Raw genomic sequence first — 20,327 nt, 5'->3', positions numbered from 1 at the left:
GATAACAGTCCAACATTTCAACAACAAGAAGCAAATTGTACGAAAATAACGCATGTAGTCTTATGATTTTGTAATGAGGGTTGACCCTTAAAAATTATTTAATTTCAACAACATTAACACAAAGTAATAAACAAACATTAATGGCATGTTCCGACTGAAAAGCAAAATGTCAATCTGAAATAAGATAAAAATAAAAATTACCACCCTCCAATTTAGGCTCACCCTATACCAGAAAAAAATTCTCTTTTCCTGCGAATGAAGATCATACCCGAAAACGAGAAAAGCGTTGTCAAACAAGTAACACGATTATCCGGATATCGAATTGAGCCACTTTTTCTTTTTTCCGGTCTGTTCAAACCTACATATCTACTTGTTTTTTATTCCGATTTCAAAAATTTTCTCTGCTTCTCTATCTTCATCTCTTCGCTTCCATGTGTTGGGACAGAAACCGGTTTCCGGTCAGGACAAAAAAGTGCGATGCTGCTTGTGCTGTGCCAAAGGACCTGTCACCCTCAGGTTGGTATCAACGTCGTCGTTGTTGTACGCGGATTATCCGGCTGTAGGTGAAAAGAGGCTAAGCTTTTCCCCAACATCTCGACTTTTTGATCACGTTTGAGTTTTTTTTTTCAGTTTAATTCAGATGAATTAGTAATAAATGGCTATTATCAAAATACCTTTCCAAAAAATGATTAAGGTTTTTTTTTACCTTATTTGCTAACTATGCTTTGGTGTGTACTTAAGCAATAATTCGTTGGTATACTCAAACAATTTTACAACAGTGAAAGGGTTCTGTAAGCGAAAATTTTTTTTATGCAATTCAGAGTTGGAAAGTGAACATTTCGATACCGAAAACAGTATCGAAAAGTGCTACTTTTCAGCACTGAATTAAATATTGGAAAGTACATTTCACGACCTACTTGATCACGAATTTTAAGTCGTTGGCAAGGTCATTCACATGTTATTTATTGAAATGCGATTCTTGTTTTTTTTCTACTCTTGAATTTTTCAATTAAGCATAAAATTAGATTTTTTCAACACTCAACATAACTAATTCGGCAAGCTTCGTTGGATGAATTTACGGCTCGTGCCGAAAAAGTACACTTTTTGCAACTTTTTTAATAAACAATTTTGTTGTTATCATGTGAAAATATGAATAACTTTGTTAATGCTTTTTCGGATAACAAAGAACATACTCTGTTCTTCGCAACAAAAATTGTTTGCTTAAATAACAATGCACAGGGGTCCAGATCAAACATTTAGCGAGACAAAATTAATAACCCAAAACCGGTGCGTTTTAGATAAATAATTTCTCCAAGAAAATTACATTACAAGCGCTTTCTTTTTTTGAAAATAAATTATTAAGACAAATTTTACTCTCATGGCATGATAGCAAAATGCGGTATTTACAAAGTCTGCTAGGGTAAGGTTGCCAGATTGCCCGGTTTTATCCGGGTTTGCCCGTATATTCAATAAAAAAAATTGGGAACAGTCCGGCCCGGCCCAGTTGCCAGCATTTCATTGAAAAATTCCCGGATTTTGCAAAGATTATTTCACTATTTTTTGGCAAATCAATAAAAAAAAAAGACAAATTGTTTTTTAAAATTTTTATATTCATGGCTCCAAAACGAAATTTTTCAGCAAGTTTCATAAAAATAATCATGAAAGGTTTTTTTGGAAACCTTGAATATATTTTGAAATCTGTCTAGAAATGTTGATGAAAATATTTTTTTTCTCGATTTTTGTTAAGTAATTTCTGGGTTTTGATAATATGTGCCCGGATATTGCCCGGATTTTGGTCGTCAATTTCGAAATCAAATACCCGGTTTTTTCCAAGTTTTTAAATAAATTTGCCTGGATTTTCCAGCCCGGATACGTGCTGAAAAAATTCTGGCAACCTTATGCTAGGGTGTATGGAACTCTATTTTGTCTAATCGAATAGATTTCTGGAATCAAACTCACCAAACATGGCATACAAAATAATACCCTTGATTTGCGCTATCTAAAACCATTATCTGCATAAAAGTAGAAATGTTTTTAAAATTTTTAAACCCGGAAGAATGGGGGGTGATTTGATATGTTAGTTTGAAATAAACATGAAAATAAAAATTTTTAAAAATCAAAATCTCGAGTTAAACAAAACAAGCCTCTCCAGTTTTTTCAGTACCCTAATATTTGTATTACAACCTAGTTGACAACAAAGTCAACTAGGTTGTAATACAAACAAAAAGTAGATTTTTTTCTATCCCCAATTCAAGAAATAGCAGCTCAAAAATTGATTAATTTTTACACAATATTGCTCCCAGTTTCCAAGGTAGTCATGCACAGTCTTCGAGAAAAATATGGGTTTTGTTGCGATGATAAAGTTTTTAGAACACATAAAACTTATAAAGTGTCAATAAGAAAAATTATTAGTAATTAACCATTTTTTTTAGACACGCTCTAATTGTCAATCTTGGAAAAATCATAGAACGATACCGTTTCATTGTACGACTTTGATATTTTCAGCAAAGTTCCTTCAAAAGATACAAAAGCTTTGTGGAACAATTCATTACTCTGTCTATTCTCCGTAAGAAATTAGTATCACAAACTTCCAGGGTATTGACACATCCTTATATTTTTTTTTCTAAAGAAAGCGCTGGTTGTATGGTGTAATTTGTACATGAAATGTTTTGTCTAAAACGCACCGATTTTGCTTTATTAATTTAGTCACGAAAATTTTTTGATCTGGACCACTGTGCAATGTATTAACAAAACCCCGATTTCGGCTCCGTTAAACAAATAGGTAGAGGAAAAGTTTCGATTTTGGCAACATGCCCGATTATTTTGTGTTGCCGAAATCGAATGTAGCCAAAATCGAACGGTTTTTTTCTCACCTTTTTTTTCAGTTATTATGTTATACAAAAAAAATTATGAATATTACCATTAACGTTTTATTCAACTTCCGACCATTTTAAGTCATTTTTTATTTGTTTTTATCATGTTTTTGATGCATTTAGCATAAGCTTGCCAGATTGCCCGGTTTTATCCGGTTTGTCCGGATATTTGATGCAAAATTTCGAGAAAGTCCGGTCCGGCCCGGTTGCCCGAATATCGTGAAAAAAGTCCGAATATTGCCCGGATTTTTTTTAACAATTTTCACAAAGAAACCAAAAAAAAAATCAAAGTTTTTGAGTACGTTTCAGCAAAATCGATTATCGATATGGAAATTTTCAACGGTTGTTTCAAATAATTTCGCTTATTTACTTTGATAAACCTTTAAATATTTAAGTGTTCCAAAAAGTTGTTAGAAGTCTGCAATTACATTAATAAAATATTAATTTCGATTTTTTTTACATTTTTTCTTTGCTTTTATATATAATAACACCTAAATTTTGCCCGGTTTTTGCCCGGTTTTTGCCCGGTTTTTGGATTTGAAAAATTGAAATCCATGCCCGGATTTTGCCAGGTTTTTTTTGAAAAAATTCTCGGAATTGTTAGGCCCGGAAGGTAGTGAAAAAAATTCTGGCAACCTTAATTTAGCACTTTTCTTGTTTTGTTTATAATGTTTTCTTTTTTTGGTGGTACTTGCTATTCATTTTTCATAGTTGTTTAATTATTTTTATGCAAAAAACGAACGAATACACCTTCGACACTTTATAAAGTCTTGTTTAAAATGTAAACGAACTGGTTGGATTTTTTTCGGGCTCATTGATTGTTTCTAGTCTTTTTGATTTATGAGTTCATGCTGCTTATCGTAAATACAGATTGCTTCAATGAAAAAGCTCGTTTGGAGCTGTCCAAAGCATATATTGATAATCATCGATTCGTTCAGATTGGCCACCACACCAAAACGCCTTAATGGCTGCATCACTTTCATCGGAGTGCTCTACTTGCCAAGAGAGAAGCCAATTTCAGTTTCTTTAAAAGGGGAGAAGATTTCGGCAAGTGTTATAAATTTTATTGATGTAGGGGAGATGAGGGCATAACGAGCACCCAGGGCATAATGAGCACTACTCTTTTCTACGAAAGTACGTATTTTCTTGAATAAATTTTCATGAGGATTTGTTTCGTACTTCCTATAGTATTAATTTTTCACAAAAAAAAGGAATCTCCTTATCATCTTTACAGAGATATTTAAAAAAAACTAGCTTGGTTCTCAAGTTACGAAAATATTATAATTTTCGAGCACCACGAAATAAGCTCTTGTGATCTTAAAATAACCTTGATCTATAATGTACGCACTGCAACATGATGTACACATTGTTTCTCAATTTTTACCATCATAAAATTTTTGATTTTTCACTTTTATCATTTTAAAACACGTTTTTACTTAAATTTGTTGAGTAGGGGCATATAGAGCACCATATTATCGAGGCATAATGAGCATTTTCTGCCGTAGAATCAAGCAGCGAATTAAAATTGATTTATAGCGCCACACCTTGACTAGTTTGCATCCGACGATTTAGCCTATTGGTAAGGTGTCGGAGAGGTAATCAAAAGACTAGCGTTAGATTTCTGTTCGAGGTGATTTTTTTCCATTTACAATTCATGATCGATTTTTTTATTGTTACATTATACGGCTAGGAACATCATCCTCCGAACAAAGCACATAATGTATGAGCGTGCGTGAATTGTTTATATTCTACAAACAGACCTTGATTATTTTGTTATTGCTTTATTTGATGAATTTACGACTCACCTGACTCATCGAATTGAATTCGCTGCTTGATTCTCCGGCAGAAAATGCACATCTTGCCCTGATTAATGGTGCTCATACTGCCTCAGGGGGGTTCTCATTATGCCTCCATAGTGACTGGTTTTCAGCTTTTGGCAAAATTTTTTAAAATGCATTTTTAACGTTTTCATCTAGTTTTTCACATTTCAGCCCGTTAGGGAATAGGCTTTTCAAGTGTCTGAACACGAAACAATAATGTAACCTCCATATTATAGCTATTTTCTATGGTTAAATAACCGTTTTCCTTAAGGTGGCCTTTATGCCCCCATCTCCCCTACAAGAAAAAATTTTGACTATTACGTGTCACTGAAAACTGCAACCTTTAAAATAAATCACCTGTAATTAACAAAACCTATTATTTTAAATTGTTTTTCTTGAAAGTTAACGAAGATTAATTTATTATTACAGCAAATGTCCTGTAAAAAAAGTTGTACACTAAAAATTAAATGTCCCGTAATCATGTTTTCGACCTGTAAAATTACGGTAAATGTCCTGCTCTATTTTGTTACAGGACATTTGCGTAATTTTACAGGATATAATTTTTGCTGTGTAGACTCAAGTTTATTTTAGACGGTTTTTTGCACAGCATTTTTCCCGGTTTTAAGCAATTAGGCCGGAACAAATATCAATTTCTTCTTTGGTCAACCTCCCCTTCGAAATTTCCAAAAATCCCGAAGGGGGGAATTAATAAAGTTTTTTCAGTATTTCATGGAAATTTCGAAAAAAATATCAAATATCCGAAAGATTACACGAGCAAAACACAAATTGTAGTAGATGGGAGTTTTTACACCATTTGTATTCTTGATTTTATTGAATTTTTCGATAGTAAATTACTTTATTCACAGGTTTTGTCACGTTTCATTTCTCATGACTCACTTCTCACGTCTCACGTTCCGCTTTTCTCGTTTCATGTTTTGCTTCTCACGTTTCATTCCTCATGTGTCACATCTCATGTCTCACGTCACATATCTCACTTCTTACATTTCACGCTCCATTTCTCACTTCGCACTTCTAACGTTTCACTCTTCACGACCTACTTCTCACGTTCCACTTTTCTCGTTTCACGTTTCACATCTCAATCCTTAGTTCCTTCATCTCACTTTTTTCTTCACAAGTCTTATTGCCCATTTCTTACGTTTCACTTCTCATGTTTCACGTCCCCACTTCCCTAGTTTTACGTCTTCACGTCTTACGTCTTATGTCTCCTGTGTCATGTTTCAAGTCATAAGTCCCATGCCCCATGCCTCAGATCTTAGTTCTCAGTGCGATTTCAAGTCGCACGATTCAGGTTTCATGTCGCAGGTCTCATGTGTCAAGTTTGGGTTTTCATGTCCCAGGCTCACATCTTAGATCTCAGGTTTCAGGTCTCGGGTATGAGTTCTCAAGTTTAAGATCTTAGCTGAAGTGATGTGAGATGTAAAGTGTTATGTCTAAGGTTTCATGTCTCAGGTATCATGAATCAAGTCTCATTTTCTAGGTTTCAGGACCAGATCCCAGGTCGCAAGTGACATATCTGAGGTCTCAGTTATATGTCTAACTGTCTCAAGTTTCAGAGCTTCGGCATAAAAGCGGGTTTTCTGTAATTACAACGTTTTTACACGGTATTTTCAAGCTAAATTTATTCGCATAAAACCATCTTGGTGTACTTATTCTACTATCGAGAAAGAAATCTCGCTCTTAAAAAATGTCTAGAAACAACATTTGAAGCCCTTAGAGCGAAACGAGTATAACTGTATCAAATCTGTTTTCGAGAAAAACGTGCTTCCTATTTTCTGGAACGGTTTTCCGAAAAAGTTCCAGAAAGTAGATTTTCGCCAAAAATTACCAACACCAGGTATCGACTTTTCATGTCATTTGGCATCAAAATTCAAATTTTGATTTGTCCGATTCCCTTTCCCCCGTTTGGAAACATTCAATCGTGACGTAAAATCGCTTTTCCGGACTTTTTTGAACTTTTACTCTAGAAGTTAAGCAAACGGTCACAAATCGAATTTTCTTCAAAATTAATATCATTTGGACATTAAAAAAATTAAGTTGTTTGTATTGTGAGCGCGATTACTTGTGTGACGTGAATTCACGGTTTAATTGACCATTTCTGACTTCAGTAAACACCACTTTGATTTCCTGTTCTCTCTGTGGAAATATGATATCGGTCTCTTCAAATAAGTTCTAGAGAGAACAATTACCCACAATTTTATGTGTTTATTATTAACTTCTCGGATGAACAACAACGAACAAAGTTATGCCACTTTAATGTCGTGACGTGTGAATTTACTCAGTTTAAACAGAAGAGGGTAGTGAACTGAATTCACTTCACGAAATTTCAAGTTATTCTTTAGAGCAGCGGTCGGGGAACCGGGGTAAATTACCCCAAATGGGGTAAAAGTGAAATTCTTGGGGGTAACAGTGAATATTTTGTGAGTGAAAAGTGTATATTTTCATTTCCTCCCCTGAGGCATTCAGAGAGCTCGCTTAGTGTTTACGGATACTTTTTTTTGCTCTTCGTCATGGGGTAATATCAACTCAAATAAAAATGTTTTGGGGTAATGGTCCAAAAAGTTCCCCGTCCTGCTTTAGAGCCTTCAAACTTTATGCATACTTTTAAAAATGATATTTTATTATTCCATTTTCAGTATGTTTTCCTTACTTTTTCTTTATTTTGACTGGCACTTAAATCACTGCTTAAATAGCAACATATTGAGGAGTCATACGTTAAAATTACTACTGTTTCTCGCAGTCTTTATTTAAAGATTCACCGGAAATTTTTGAATTAAATTTTTCAACATTTTTCACCTCCAAAGCTCCTAGACATTTCCTAAGGAAACTCCTAATAATATCAACGAGGTGTTTAAATTAAAAACTTTAAAAGGAATTATGAGCTCTCAAATAATTAGAAATACAACCATTCGAATTTCCTACAAATAAACACTAAAAAACATGGAATGAAAAATCAAAAAGTTATAGATGATGCAATTACCCAAATACTAGTATTTCACTAGCTACTTGCTAGCATCCTCAGTGGGTTATCGTCGATAACCTACTGAGGATGCTAGCAAGTAGCTAGTGAAATACTAGTCTTTTTGGTTTTCAAATACTGTGGCTGAATTCGAAGGAATCATCGACTACTTTGAAATCATAGTTTCATTCAGCTAAGAGGTTCTTCAAACCTTCTCTTTGAATATATAATAAAAGTTCGTGAGATCAAATACTTAAGTACTAAAAAGTATTAAACTACATACTTTTTAGTACTTAAGTATTTAATCTTACGAACTTTTATACTACCCATTATTTTAGCATTTCTACAAAGACAAATTGAAAAATGCTTTCTCTTGAAGTAAGTAAATTACTTACTTCTGCCCGTTAGATATTACGTTGACAGATTTAAAAAAGAATCAAAAACAATTGCTACAACAATACCAAAAATAAATTTACCAATTATTTTGAACCTAGTTATTCGAATATGCTTATTATTTTTAACCAATTGACCTTAGACTACACCTGAAAACAGCAAATCAATTACAAAAGGTTTTACAGATTACTTGGAATCATCTCGTAAAACTTTTATTTCGTTGCAGATGATGTTTTAAGATTTTGAGAACACTGATAATGAGAGTATGCTGTGTGATGATTCTTTCCAATACTATCTTTCATTTTCACTATGAATCATGAAGGGTTTTTAAAATAAATCCCATTAAAACTGTGAGAAACCATGTAATGGCATTGTTACACTTTAATATTTCAGTGATTTCTTTTTCGCTCTTCTAAATTAAATTTCAAAATAAGATCTCTAAAAAAATATCGAGACAGACATTTCTGATTAAAAAAAAAAAAGAATACCCTGTGAAGATCGATAAAATGATATGATTTATACTGTAAAATTTAAATTTTAAAGTTTTTCTCCTGAAATTTTTGTCAGTCAGATTTTACAGTTACATCATATCAACGAGTAAATTTTGTTAATAAGTTATCAGTAGTAGAATAACAAAATTACGATATAAAAAAATCAGATAAAAGAAAGATCAATGATTATTTCAAACAAAACGTGAAGTGCTAAAACGAAAACTTTAATGTAAACTAGAACTTCAAAACGAGTAGGAAAATAAATCAAAATTTTAACTCTGTTGTGGTATGAGCCTACTTGGTTGAATTATTCAACTGAATCAAAGCAATCGGAAGATTCCTTTTAATTCAACCACGGTAAATGAAAAGTTCATATACCAGTATTCCGATAGCATCTTACTACCTTCTTCAGTGAACGTTTTCGATTGATCTCAATCAATCAATCGATCAATCGAAAACGTTCACTGAAGAAGGTAGTAAGTTGCTATCGAAATACTGGTATATGAACTTTTCATTTACCATGGTTGAATTAAAAGGAATCTTTCGAAAATTTTAACGCTTCTCAAAGCACTTCATGTGCATTGCAAACCGCAGCAAAAAAACATTTACGAATTCATGGAACTCGCTTTAAAAATGAATTAAAAAGAAAAAGAATACTTAGCTTCGATTTTCTTGAATTGTTTTTGAATAAAGTATTCGTCTACAAAACTGCCCACAGTTTCGTCCCATCGAAAAAATATGAACAATAGTCAAGCATAAATTGAAAAAGGGTGGCAAATCAATCAAATCATCATCTGATATGGCAAAGTGGTAGAAAAATAGCCGATACAGTTGGTGTTACGTTACCACTGAGCACAAATTTTTGGGAGGTATTCGACGAAAACGAAAATTCATCAAAACAGTAAACACTATTTCTATGTACTTCCCCTTAAAGTTTAATAAAAACCCTAAAAAACAACTTATTTTTACCAATTTTGTACGTTATTTCTTCAAGGAAAAATCGGAAAATGTATGTGACCCCATTCTAAGGGATACAAAGTTTATTCAGTCGGATATTCAAATTTAAAATTTTGGTTTTGAAGCTACATTTCCAATATGTCGTACCGATTTCAAATTTCTCAAAGCAATTCCCTACTCCCAAACGGCAACCACAAAGTTTATTGTTCACAGACGTGCTGTAGCGCAAAACCGAAAGATATTTCGAGAAAACCCCATGGATGTAACGAGCCAATCATTCTTCATAAATGTCGCTGAAAAGTGTGTCACGAACGATAGATAACATGGTATTGCTATTGATGGGCGCTCGGAAAAGCTGAGCTTCTCGTTTTTCAAATACTTTTAGCTGGTATGTACCTGCCTCTAGATATATCGATATATGGAGGCAAAATCTCAAAGGAATAGAACCTACTTTAGCACTTCTCGATCCGGATGTATGGAGAAGAATCCGGTGACAGAAATGGAGAACGCGACAGACGACAACAATACGTTCGGAAACCTTCGTCTCCACACATTCGGGGTCAATGACCTGGAAATTGAGCCAATGTGAAAGATATAATTGGATTTATTCCACCTGGGAGCCGTTCCACCATTTCTTCCGCTTACTTTTATGAGCAGCATTTTAGAACAAATGATTGAATGACAGAGTGATTGATTACATGCATATGTTTAAGGCCTAGGGAAGGTGATTGAAAATATTTTGATCATCGTTTAATCATGTATGTTTAAAAGTTTGAAGATTGTGATGAGAAGCTTTATTTGCTCCATTGAAGAACAAAGAAATTTGTCTGAAATTAACACCCACTGGCTTTTAACTGCTTATTTTTTAAACCAGTCGAAGAACTTGAATGTATGTTTTAGATTGTTTAGTGTTTTTTAAACGCATTAACAACATTCGGTTGCATGAAACTCATCTGAACAAGCAAGATCTCAAAACACTTGTTTGCTTTCCATTCACCTTGAAACCAACGATGGGAATTGGTGAAAGTTGGTACTTCCACCTACTGCATTTCTATGTTGTTGTTAGTTCAGTTTGGCTTGGTCTTTAATTTATGAAGCCAAAACCGAATTCGTGAGGGGCGTAGTGTTCTGAATTTAAAATTATTTTTTTTATTGCTTTTTAGCGTAGCGATCAACAGACATCAGACATCAAATACCAATTTTTAAAATTGAAATGTTAAAAACAATTAAGATTAATGAATCCATAACACGGCAAATGAGGAAGCACCCGGAATCAAAATGCCCCATTCGACGATAGTTACTTCGACTATTGGCTTCTAGGACTTTCGTTCTGTTTAATCACAATTTTCCAAAGGTAGGCACAATCTCCCCATATGTTTGGATAACGTGCCGCTATTAAACCTACCCCTTTTCTGAACTTCTGATCCCCACTCAGGCATTGGCAAATGACTGCTCTGGGGATTCACCGGAAATCGCCAAATTTTACAGTAGCATGCCCCAAATGGATAGACAGCTAGACGGCAAACCGCGAGCTTTACAATTGACATCATTATAACTTATAGTCACTGACACGTGACCTTTTCCCGGTGACGGTTCTCTACTTTTCGCTGTTTCTCATCCTCAGCTGCTCCCTGGATCGGACGGCCTTCTGCTGCGGTGAAACTCTGAAGCTCAAATCCATTATCGACAACCAGGGCGAGGAAAGCGTCAAACTGAAAGTGCGGTTAGTGCAGTTTTGCGAGTTTTTCGTCGAGCGAGGCGTTCTGGGTGTGACGAAAGAGGTCCAACATCTGGTGCTCGAGTACAAGGGCGAATCGGTAGCGCCGAGGGACCACCAGGACAACTGTGCCAGCCTCCGGATACCGACGGTGCCAACGACGGTGATGGGCGTCTGCCGGCTGGTACAAATCTACTACACCCTCACGGTAAGTTTCGAATTATCAGCGAGCGAGGCAGCTTCACTTATGCACCTGATATCTATACTTAACCACCCACCCACCTACACACAGCGCGGCACTGTGGCACAATTTGAAGGAAAAAAAATTTAAGAAACTCCTTACTAGTGAAGTATTTACACTTTAAACTAAATCGGAGGAAGTTTTTACACTCTCAAATTAATTTTAAGTGGCTCCAGAGAGTACGGCTGTTTTTTTTTTTCAAAGCGATTCTTGAAACTTTTAAAGCAAATAGGTAGAATACCGTCAAATCAAATCAAACTAGTAGTACTCTTTGGAATTTTTGGAAAAGTTTGAAAAAATGGCGTTGATTTAAAACAAATTTTTATGGCGTCCTCATGATTTTTTAAAAAAAAAACAAACTGTTACTTGGTATGTCAATTGTCATTAATCATCTCAGTTAACAAGAAGTATTTTTGAAGATGGATTAAATATTTAAAGTGAAAAAGTGGAAATCTTTGAACTTTAAACTAAATCAGGGGAAGTTTGTAGTGGCTCCAGAGAGCAAAGCTAATTTTTTTTAATGCGTTCCTTTTCAACGTTGATTGGAGGAGAAAACAATTCAAAATAACGTTAAACTCAAATTGAGTTAACGATTTTCAAATAAAATTAGTTGTATTTTTCTAGTTCATGGATAGATTTAAATGGAAACTAAACAAATATAAATATAAGGATCAATATTAGACATTGGTACCCAAACTTGTGAAACATATTTTAACCCACTGTTTTTTTAAACAAATAAAATTGTTACTTGGAATTTCAATATTACTTTAAAATGAATTTTGTAGTGGCTCCAGAGAGCAAAGCTATTTTTTCTTTTCAGCGTTTATTGGAGGAGAAAACAATGCAAAATAACGTGAGATCTTACTGAGTTAACGATTTTCAAATAAAATTAGTTGTGCTTTTTCTGATTCTTGGGTAGATTTAAATGGAAACTAAGCAAATATAAATATAAAGACCAAAAATTAGACATTGGTACCCACTCTGAAAACCCGATCGTATTTTCTTGATTTCTCGTAAAACAAAACTAGTGAAAAATGTTTTAACCCACTGTTTTTCGCGACTCGTGTTAATGAAGTGATGGGCGGCGTATGGTTTGCATTCTTGTGGCACACCCCTTCAACGGGCAGGAATGCTTTTCTGAACAAATATGCTCAAGCAGCTACTGTTTGTTGGAATGTTTAAGCAGCAAATGTACATAGAATATGACATAGTAACTGTGTTTCTAAACGGTGGAAATGTTGCCTATGTTTTTTTTGCAACCTTCTAGTTGGGTAGCTATTTCACTAGTAATTTAATCCTACCCGTTAAGCGTAAATTAGCATACAGAGCTTGAGCTAATTTCTAGTCAATCAAACCGTCTCGTTGAGAAAGAAACGTTTCAAACAGCTAGTATTTGAACATTCTGCTTGCTTCAAGAAGGTTAGCGGTGTTGCCAGATAGTTATCCCAAGACTGACTAGTTCGTGATTTCGGCGTAACATTGAATACACTATTAAGCCCTAAACCTGTTGAACGTAAATAAACTTAAAGAACTCTAAACAATACTCTTAAAATGATTGCAGCTGAATGCAACTAAAAAATGCTAAACACTGCTTCTTGAAACTCATTGAACTTTATCAAAAGAAAAGAAGAAATTGAAACTTTTGTAATCCATTTCAACATAAACTTATTTTGATATCTTTGATAGAACTTTAGTATACGAGTCTAAAATTTTCTACGCCGAAAAATGTTAATAAAAGGGTAATTTACGTATTTTGTATAGTTAAGCTAGAGATACAAAAAAATATCGACTTATGAGCTCATTTAAAAATCTCTCGTTAAAAATGTCATTGAATCAATGCACACTAGACTGCCCCAAATGACCCGACTTTTGAAAAAGTTATACGCTGCAGGCTAAAATTGATCCTGGGCCTAGTACAAGATCTCATGCCAAATTTGGGCCAGATAGGACCACGGGAAGGGGTCGCTCAACGAGCCTGGAGTTTGTATGGGATTTTGAGACATTTTGTTCGAGAGGAACATGAAAAACCAGTTTTTCGTCAATAGCTTTTGTCTCCTTCGACCGATTTCTTTCAAAACGGGTTTTCTTTAAGCCTAAATTATGACAAATATTTCATCAGAAGGTTGCATTTCAATTAAAGTTAAGACAAAAAAGTTATTAAGCTTCAAAAATTGGCTAACTTTTTTAAGGGTGACATTCATCACTGTTTTAATGACGCGACTAAATGTCCGACCAGGGCACTCAATGAAATGCATGCCGTTTCGTCAAATAAGGACCGATTTTAACCATTGTTGTTGCGTTCGATTGCAATTTTTAATGTTCTTCTAATATTTGAGTTTGGATGATATTCACTTGTTAGTTCGGAAAGAAGTAAGAGTGGAAAAATGCTTGACAATTTAAAAAAAAATTGCGTAACCACAGGGGCTTAGGAACATGACTGGACGATTTGTGATGTAAATAAAAATATTCACCTTCATTCTCTATCAAAAGAAAGCTTCAGCTAATATAATAAAAACGTGAGAAAAATGTAAAAGGGTCTTTTTTCGAAAAATTTTCAATTTATTGGCATCATAAAGCGTTGGTCCATGAGTTTTTCGATCTAAAAAAATTGTTGGCGGTTGGGTCTGAGAGTAACAACAGAAAAAAAAGATCCTGAGTTAAGTAGAAAAGATGAAATATAAACCCCGCCCTAAGGCAAAAATATGTGCAATAGACTGCCCCAAACTTGCATGGGAAATTCAAAACCTGTGAAATATTATGCGCTGCAGGCTAAAATTGATTCTAGTCCTAGTACATAATCTCATGCCAAATTTGACTGGCTTTTCATGTTCCTCTCGAACAAAATGTCTCAAAATCCCATACAAACTTCAGGCTCGTTGAGCGACCCTTTCCCGTGGTCCGATCTGGCCCAAATTTGGCATGAGATCTTGTACTAGGCCCAGGATCAATTTTAGCCTGCAGCGTATAACATTTCACAGGTTTTAAATTTCCCATACAAATTTAGGGCAGTCTAATGCACACTTGTTGTTGCAGGCCCCTGCGAAGGACCATGGGGGGTTTTGGAAATTCAAATTTAGCTAGCAAAAATAGAAATACCAAAAATGCACAAAAAATAAAAAAAAGAGGTATTTTTAAAACCATTTTCTTAGGTTTTCATTACCATCACACGAAATAGAAAAAATAAGAAATTTCACTGATACGATTTAAAAAAAAATTAGAATCAAAGTTTCAAATCAATATTATTTCTGGTAAGTTATTCATAAATTATTCAAAATGATTATCGTTATTCTGGTCTAGAAATTTAAAGTCAATATTTTCGAAACACGAGAAAAGTGTGAATTAAAATTTCGAATAAACCAGAACTTTAAGCTCAGGACATATGAATCAATTTACAGAAATAGTTTACATAAAATTAAACACCAGATTTCAAAAAATAATTAAATCTATAAATTCTTAAATTTGAGATTATATAAAATCACGATTTGAAATGTGAATTTTCGATAAGAAAAAAAATCTCCTTTTTTAACTTAGAAGATTTTATTCAAAACACAAAGATGATGATTAAATTTAATTTGATAAAAAAGGACATTTTTATTTATATTTTTTTTTCAAGAGCGTAATTGATCAAAGTAAAGAGAAAACCATTTTCTCATATTCACATTTTTCTTGTTTTCACAATAAAAGGCTAAAAAAGTTCACAATATTTATATATTTAAAATCAATATGTTCAATTCATCATCACCGACAAATGTTGGGAAATTAGTGATTTCTGGAATGTTAAAATAAGAAACTTATAAAAATTGAGTAATTCGAATATTTGTTGTAAATATTGAAAGCACAAAGCAAATAAGAATTATATTTATATTGCGCAAACAAATTATGCTGCCTCGAATAATTTTTACGATTTTTCCATAGATTAATTAAAAAAAAAGATAACCAATAATAAATGAAACGATTATATATTTTCAAGCGCAGTTAAAGTCTAAAATTTCAATTTCAAACCAATTGCCATAAATTTTAAACTGATATAAAATCTTTTTTTTTATTACTCTGATATATTTTTCTGAAAAGTTTCTTGCGATCGAAAAACCAAATATTTGGGATAACTTTTTGACCTAATAGATAATTGTTATGAATTTTAAACTGATACAAATTTTGATTTTTTTTTAACTCTGTTCTATTGTTCTGAATAGTGAATCGGAATTATCAGGTTGATTTTATCAATCCTGCAATTAATTTCTTATTGTGAATTGACGTCGAAGAAAATTTATTTATTCAATTCTGAAATAAAGTAAAGAAATTTGATTCTGAGCTGTGGAGCTTGGGAACTCTAGTTTTATTTATTTAGCTTAGCTTAGCTTGGTTGACTACTCACATCCACCATAAATCATTGAACTCGAAATACAATCTGAAGAATATTTAAACTCGATGTATTTTAATAAGCTTCGCAAACTCAGTTGATGTTTTTTTTTTTAATGATGGAAATCTTTTAAAAACAACCGCATTTCGAATTCCATGATCGTAGGCGTGGCTCAGTAGAACGAATTCCACATCGCCAATGCTACTCCGTGATTGACCGAGGCCATCAATTTTGTCCAGAGGTCAAAAGAATGGTGTCTGGGATTGACAGCACATTCACAATGAACAAAACTGATGCTCTCTCTTTAAACATCAATAACGGCGCCGGCCACGTCCTAGTAGTCAATAGACAGATTTTGAAAAAGAGAGAAAGGGATAAAAGAACAAATTCATGCTTTAGGACCGAGGTTACCTCTGCATCCTAGCAAATAATTATTTTTCGAGGATGGGTGAAGGGATATGATCAGGAGACACTTTTGACTAGTGTGAAAATCAAACAATGGCAAACTTTTTTATATTAATCTACGTTCCTTCTGATTTTATAAAAGAATTTGATTCGGTAGTACAGATTCATCACTTTTGTTTACTATTATCCAACAAACAACTTGTAAAAACTTTGCTATAGAATATCTTCTTTATCTGATATCTTTATCCAACTTTAAATGTTTCTTCTGTTTATTAAATTCCTATTTAAACAAACTGATGAGTTGATTTTTTTATAATTAAATGAATCAAAAGTAAAATAACAGATGGAATTGAACTTATCATAAACAAAAAACTTAATGTGTTTTATTCTCAGATAAAACTAACCAAGAAAGCACAGGGTTTGGAAATAATTTGAGTTTACATTACCAATGTAATATTCTGAAATCTCTCAATTTACAGTCTTCCTATTTTTACTTTAAACACGAATTTTACTGTTCGCTTCAATCGCTATTTTTAAATGTACAATGCCTCAAACAAGGTCATAAGCAAGGTTACAATTTTTTTTTTAAATTTTTGTTAATCTGGGCTGTGGAACGGTCCGACAGAGAGTGTGAATTAAATTGATTTTGATCAGTTCTTCCAGAAATTGTCAAAAGATTAATGTTTATGTATTTTAAACTCGGTATGTGCACATAAAAATCTGGAATTTTGTTACAATTTTTCATTTCATTCGTAAAAATATTGTATTGTACTGCAAAGCGTGTTTGAAGTTAACTTATTTTCCAAATTGCTTCACACATTGGGAAAAGAAGGTACAGGTTTAAAAATATTATGATCAGCCAGTTTTGACGCACACACACACACACACAAACACACACACACACACACACACACACACACACACACACACACACACACACACACACACACACACACACACACACACACACACACACACATACACACACACACACACACACACACACACACACACACACACACACACACACACACACACACACACACACACACACACACACACACACACACACACACACACACACACACACACACACACACACACACACACACACACACACACACACACACACACACACACACACACACACACACACACACACACACACACACACACACACACACACACACACACACACACACACACACACACACACACACACACACACACACACACACACACACACACACACACACACACACACACACACACACACACACACACACACACACACACACACACACACACACACACACACACACACACACACACACACACACACACACACACACACACACACACACACACACACACACACACACACACACACACACACACACACACACACACACACACACACACACACACACACACACACACACACACACACACACACACACACACACACACACACACACACACACACACACACACACACACACACACACACACACACACACACACACACACACACACACACATACACACACACACATACACACCTCATATTGTCGCATGAATGATCGGTCGGTTTTTTTTTTTTTTTTTTTTTTTTTTTTTTTTTTTTTTTTTTTTTTTTTCGGATTTGCAATCAATAATACTGCTAGCCGTCTGGTCCATCAAGCTCCATCTTAAAGTATAACTTTATTCTGATAATCGGTCAAAAAAAATCACTTTTGGTGACCTTGATGCAATTCTATTTTTTTTCGGATGTAGTGATCTTAGAATTTCCAAAGGGTTCACACGGTACATGTATTTATTTCTTGACCAAAATCATCCAACAGTCCCTTATTAATCCCAGATATTCGAAAATGGGCATGAATTTGGTTAAATGGCAAGATAGTTCTGCCATCTATGACTTAAAACTAGAGAAAAAGTGTTTGACTATTAAAAAACATTAGTATTTTTGAATTTGAATCCTGCTTTTTGGTTCAAACTCAGCCTCAAATTTAAGTTTCATCATTTTGCATCATATTTAACATTCATAAGTGAAGAAATCAAGCAGTTGATTGAAGTTTTATAGCTCAAACATCAAATTCCTTAAGGCTAGAGGAGCATCTCTTAAAACCCCCTTTTAATACCTTTGAAAACCTTTGGAATTCTGGAAAATTTATAAAATGCAGTTATTAGCATTATTAGAATTATTGTTCACTTGTACACAATAAATTTTTAAAAATAATCTTGTTTTTGTTGAAAAACACAAGTGGTGCTATTCTTATTTCGCACCCGGTTTTTACATTTTTGGTCCTAAACGCCAATTGTTACGTCCAAAAAAAGTATACTTAGGCTTGATTTATCCGTAAAGCAATTCAGAACTGTGGAAGGAAATTTTCGTAATTTTCAATCATTCATATTTTAACAAGCAAAACACACAGTGGTGCTATTCTTATTTCGCTCACTGTACGATAATCCGAGAATATGATGGAGTTTCAAAGAAAATTCAAAACAAAATTATATTTGCAGTCTTCAACAAAAATGTTAAATAAATTAAAATCTTTCATAATAAATACTTTTAAACGTCCTCATATAAGTCAGAAATAGTTTTTTTTCAATTATTTTTTTTTTAAATAAATGCAGGATTACATTAATTTTCTGAAGCATTGCAATTCATTGTAGCTCTGAAACAAAAAGATTTAGAAAAAATCCGGTTGATTCATAAAATAGAAGATAATGAAAAGATTTAAACTCACTTTTTAGTTTTATGTAGGTGCTTATGATGATAATCTAACAATAACAGCTACCAATGACTTTCACTAAAATTGGTTAATTTTAAAATTTTCACGAGTAATAGTACCAAAATCTGACAAAATATTTGAATTTTTAACGCCAAAATCTTTCAAAATCAGTTATCAAAACATATGCACAAAGAATACTGGTATCTTGTGTAGTTGATACTATTCATTAATTCCAATAGAAAAATAATCTACTTTTGTGTAGAATCTGAAACTAGATTATAACTTTTAATTTCAATTACGATTGTGTAAACTATCCGGAGACAATACGGTGAGCGAAATAAGAATAGTACCACTATGTGTTTTGCTTGTTAAAATATGAATGATTGAAAATCACCAAAATTTTCATCTACAATATGTTTTGAATGGTTTAACGGATAAATTAAGCATAAGTTTACTTTTTTTGGACGTTGCAATTGACGTTGAGGACCAAATATATGAAAATAAAGGGTGCGAAATAAGAATAGTACCACTTGTGTTTTTCAACAAAAACAAGATAATTTCTCGAAATTTACTGTGTAAAAGTGAATAATGATGCTTTTGCGAATTATTTGAACTGATAACTGCATTTTAAGGATTTCTCTAGAATTTCAAAGGTTTTCAAAGGTTTTAAATGGAGGTTTCAAGAGATGCTTCTCTGGCGTTTAGGAATTTGATGATCTATAATACTTTATCAAACTGCTTGATTTCTTCATCAACATTCATTAGTATGATGCAAAATGATGAAACGTAGATTTTTGGCTGAATTTGAATCTAGAAAAACAGGCTTCAAATTAAACAAAAAAAAACTAATGTTTTTAAATAGTCAAACACTATTTCTCTAGTTTTAGGCCAGAGAAGGCAGCAATTAAACCGAATTGATGCTCATTTTCGAATATCTGAGATTAACTCAGGTGTGCTGGATGATTTTGGTCAAGAAAAAAGTCGAAGCGGTCACACGGTACGCCTTGGAAATTCTAAGATCACAAACTCAAAAAAATAGAATTTCATCAAGGTCACTAAAAGTGAATTTCTTGGACCGATAATCAGAATAATTCTGTACTTTCCGGTGGAGCTTGATGGACCAGACGACTAGCAGTATTATTGGTATGATTTGAAAATGAATCGGAAGTTGAGATGAGCAGGAATTTTGACGGTGGTATATTCTTGTGCTGGTGATTTTTTTGCAAATCCGGAAAAGCTTTCTGCAGCGTGAACTCCAACAAAACTGTGTTGGAAAACAACCTTAAAATGATGAATATGGGCCTAAATAAACCTGGAAAACAAATATTGAGACTTAATTTGGTTTTAACTGTAAGAAA

At 33.7% G+C, this 20,327-nt stretch overlaps 1 protein-coding gene across 12 annotated transcripts in view; it reads left to right on the top strand.

Moving 5' to 3' along the window:
• Positions 1 to 20,327, top strand: part of LOC129748874 (arrestin domain-containing protein 3-like) — a 129,397-nt gene that overhangs the window by 102,098 nt on the left and 6,972 nt on the right. For all 12 annotated transcript variants that reach the window (XM_055743653.1, XM_055743648.1, XM_055743654.1 and 9 more), the window contains exons 6-7: positions 446 to 516; positions 11,136 to 11,436. In XM_055743653.1, the coding sequence (XP_055599628.1) occupies positions 446 to 516; positions 11,136 to 11,436 (372 nt within the window). The remainder of the gene's footprint in view (positions 1 to 445; positions 517 to 11,135; positions 11,437 to 20,327) is intronic.

Source organism: Uranotaenia lowii, chromosome 2, assembly GCF_029784155.1.
Source record: "Uranotaenia lowii strain MFRU-FL chromosome 2, ASM2978415v1, whole genome shotgun sequence".
Classification (NCBI taxonomy): domain Eukaryota; kingdom Metazoa; phylum Arthropoda; class Insecta; order Diptera; family Culicidae; genus Uranotaenia; species Uranotaenia lowii.
Note: the sequence above shows the minus strand (reverse complement) of the source record. Positions and strands in the feature narration are given on the sequence as shown.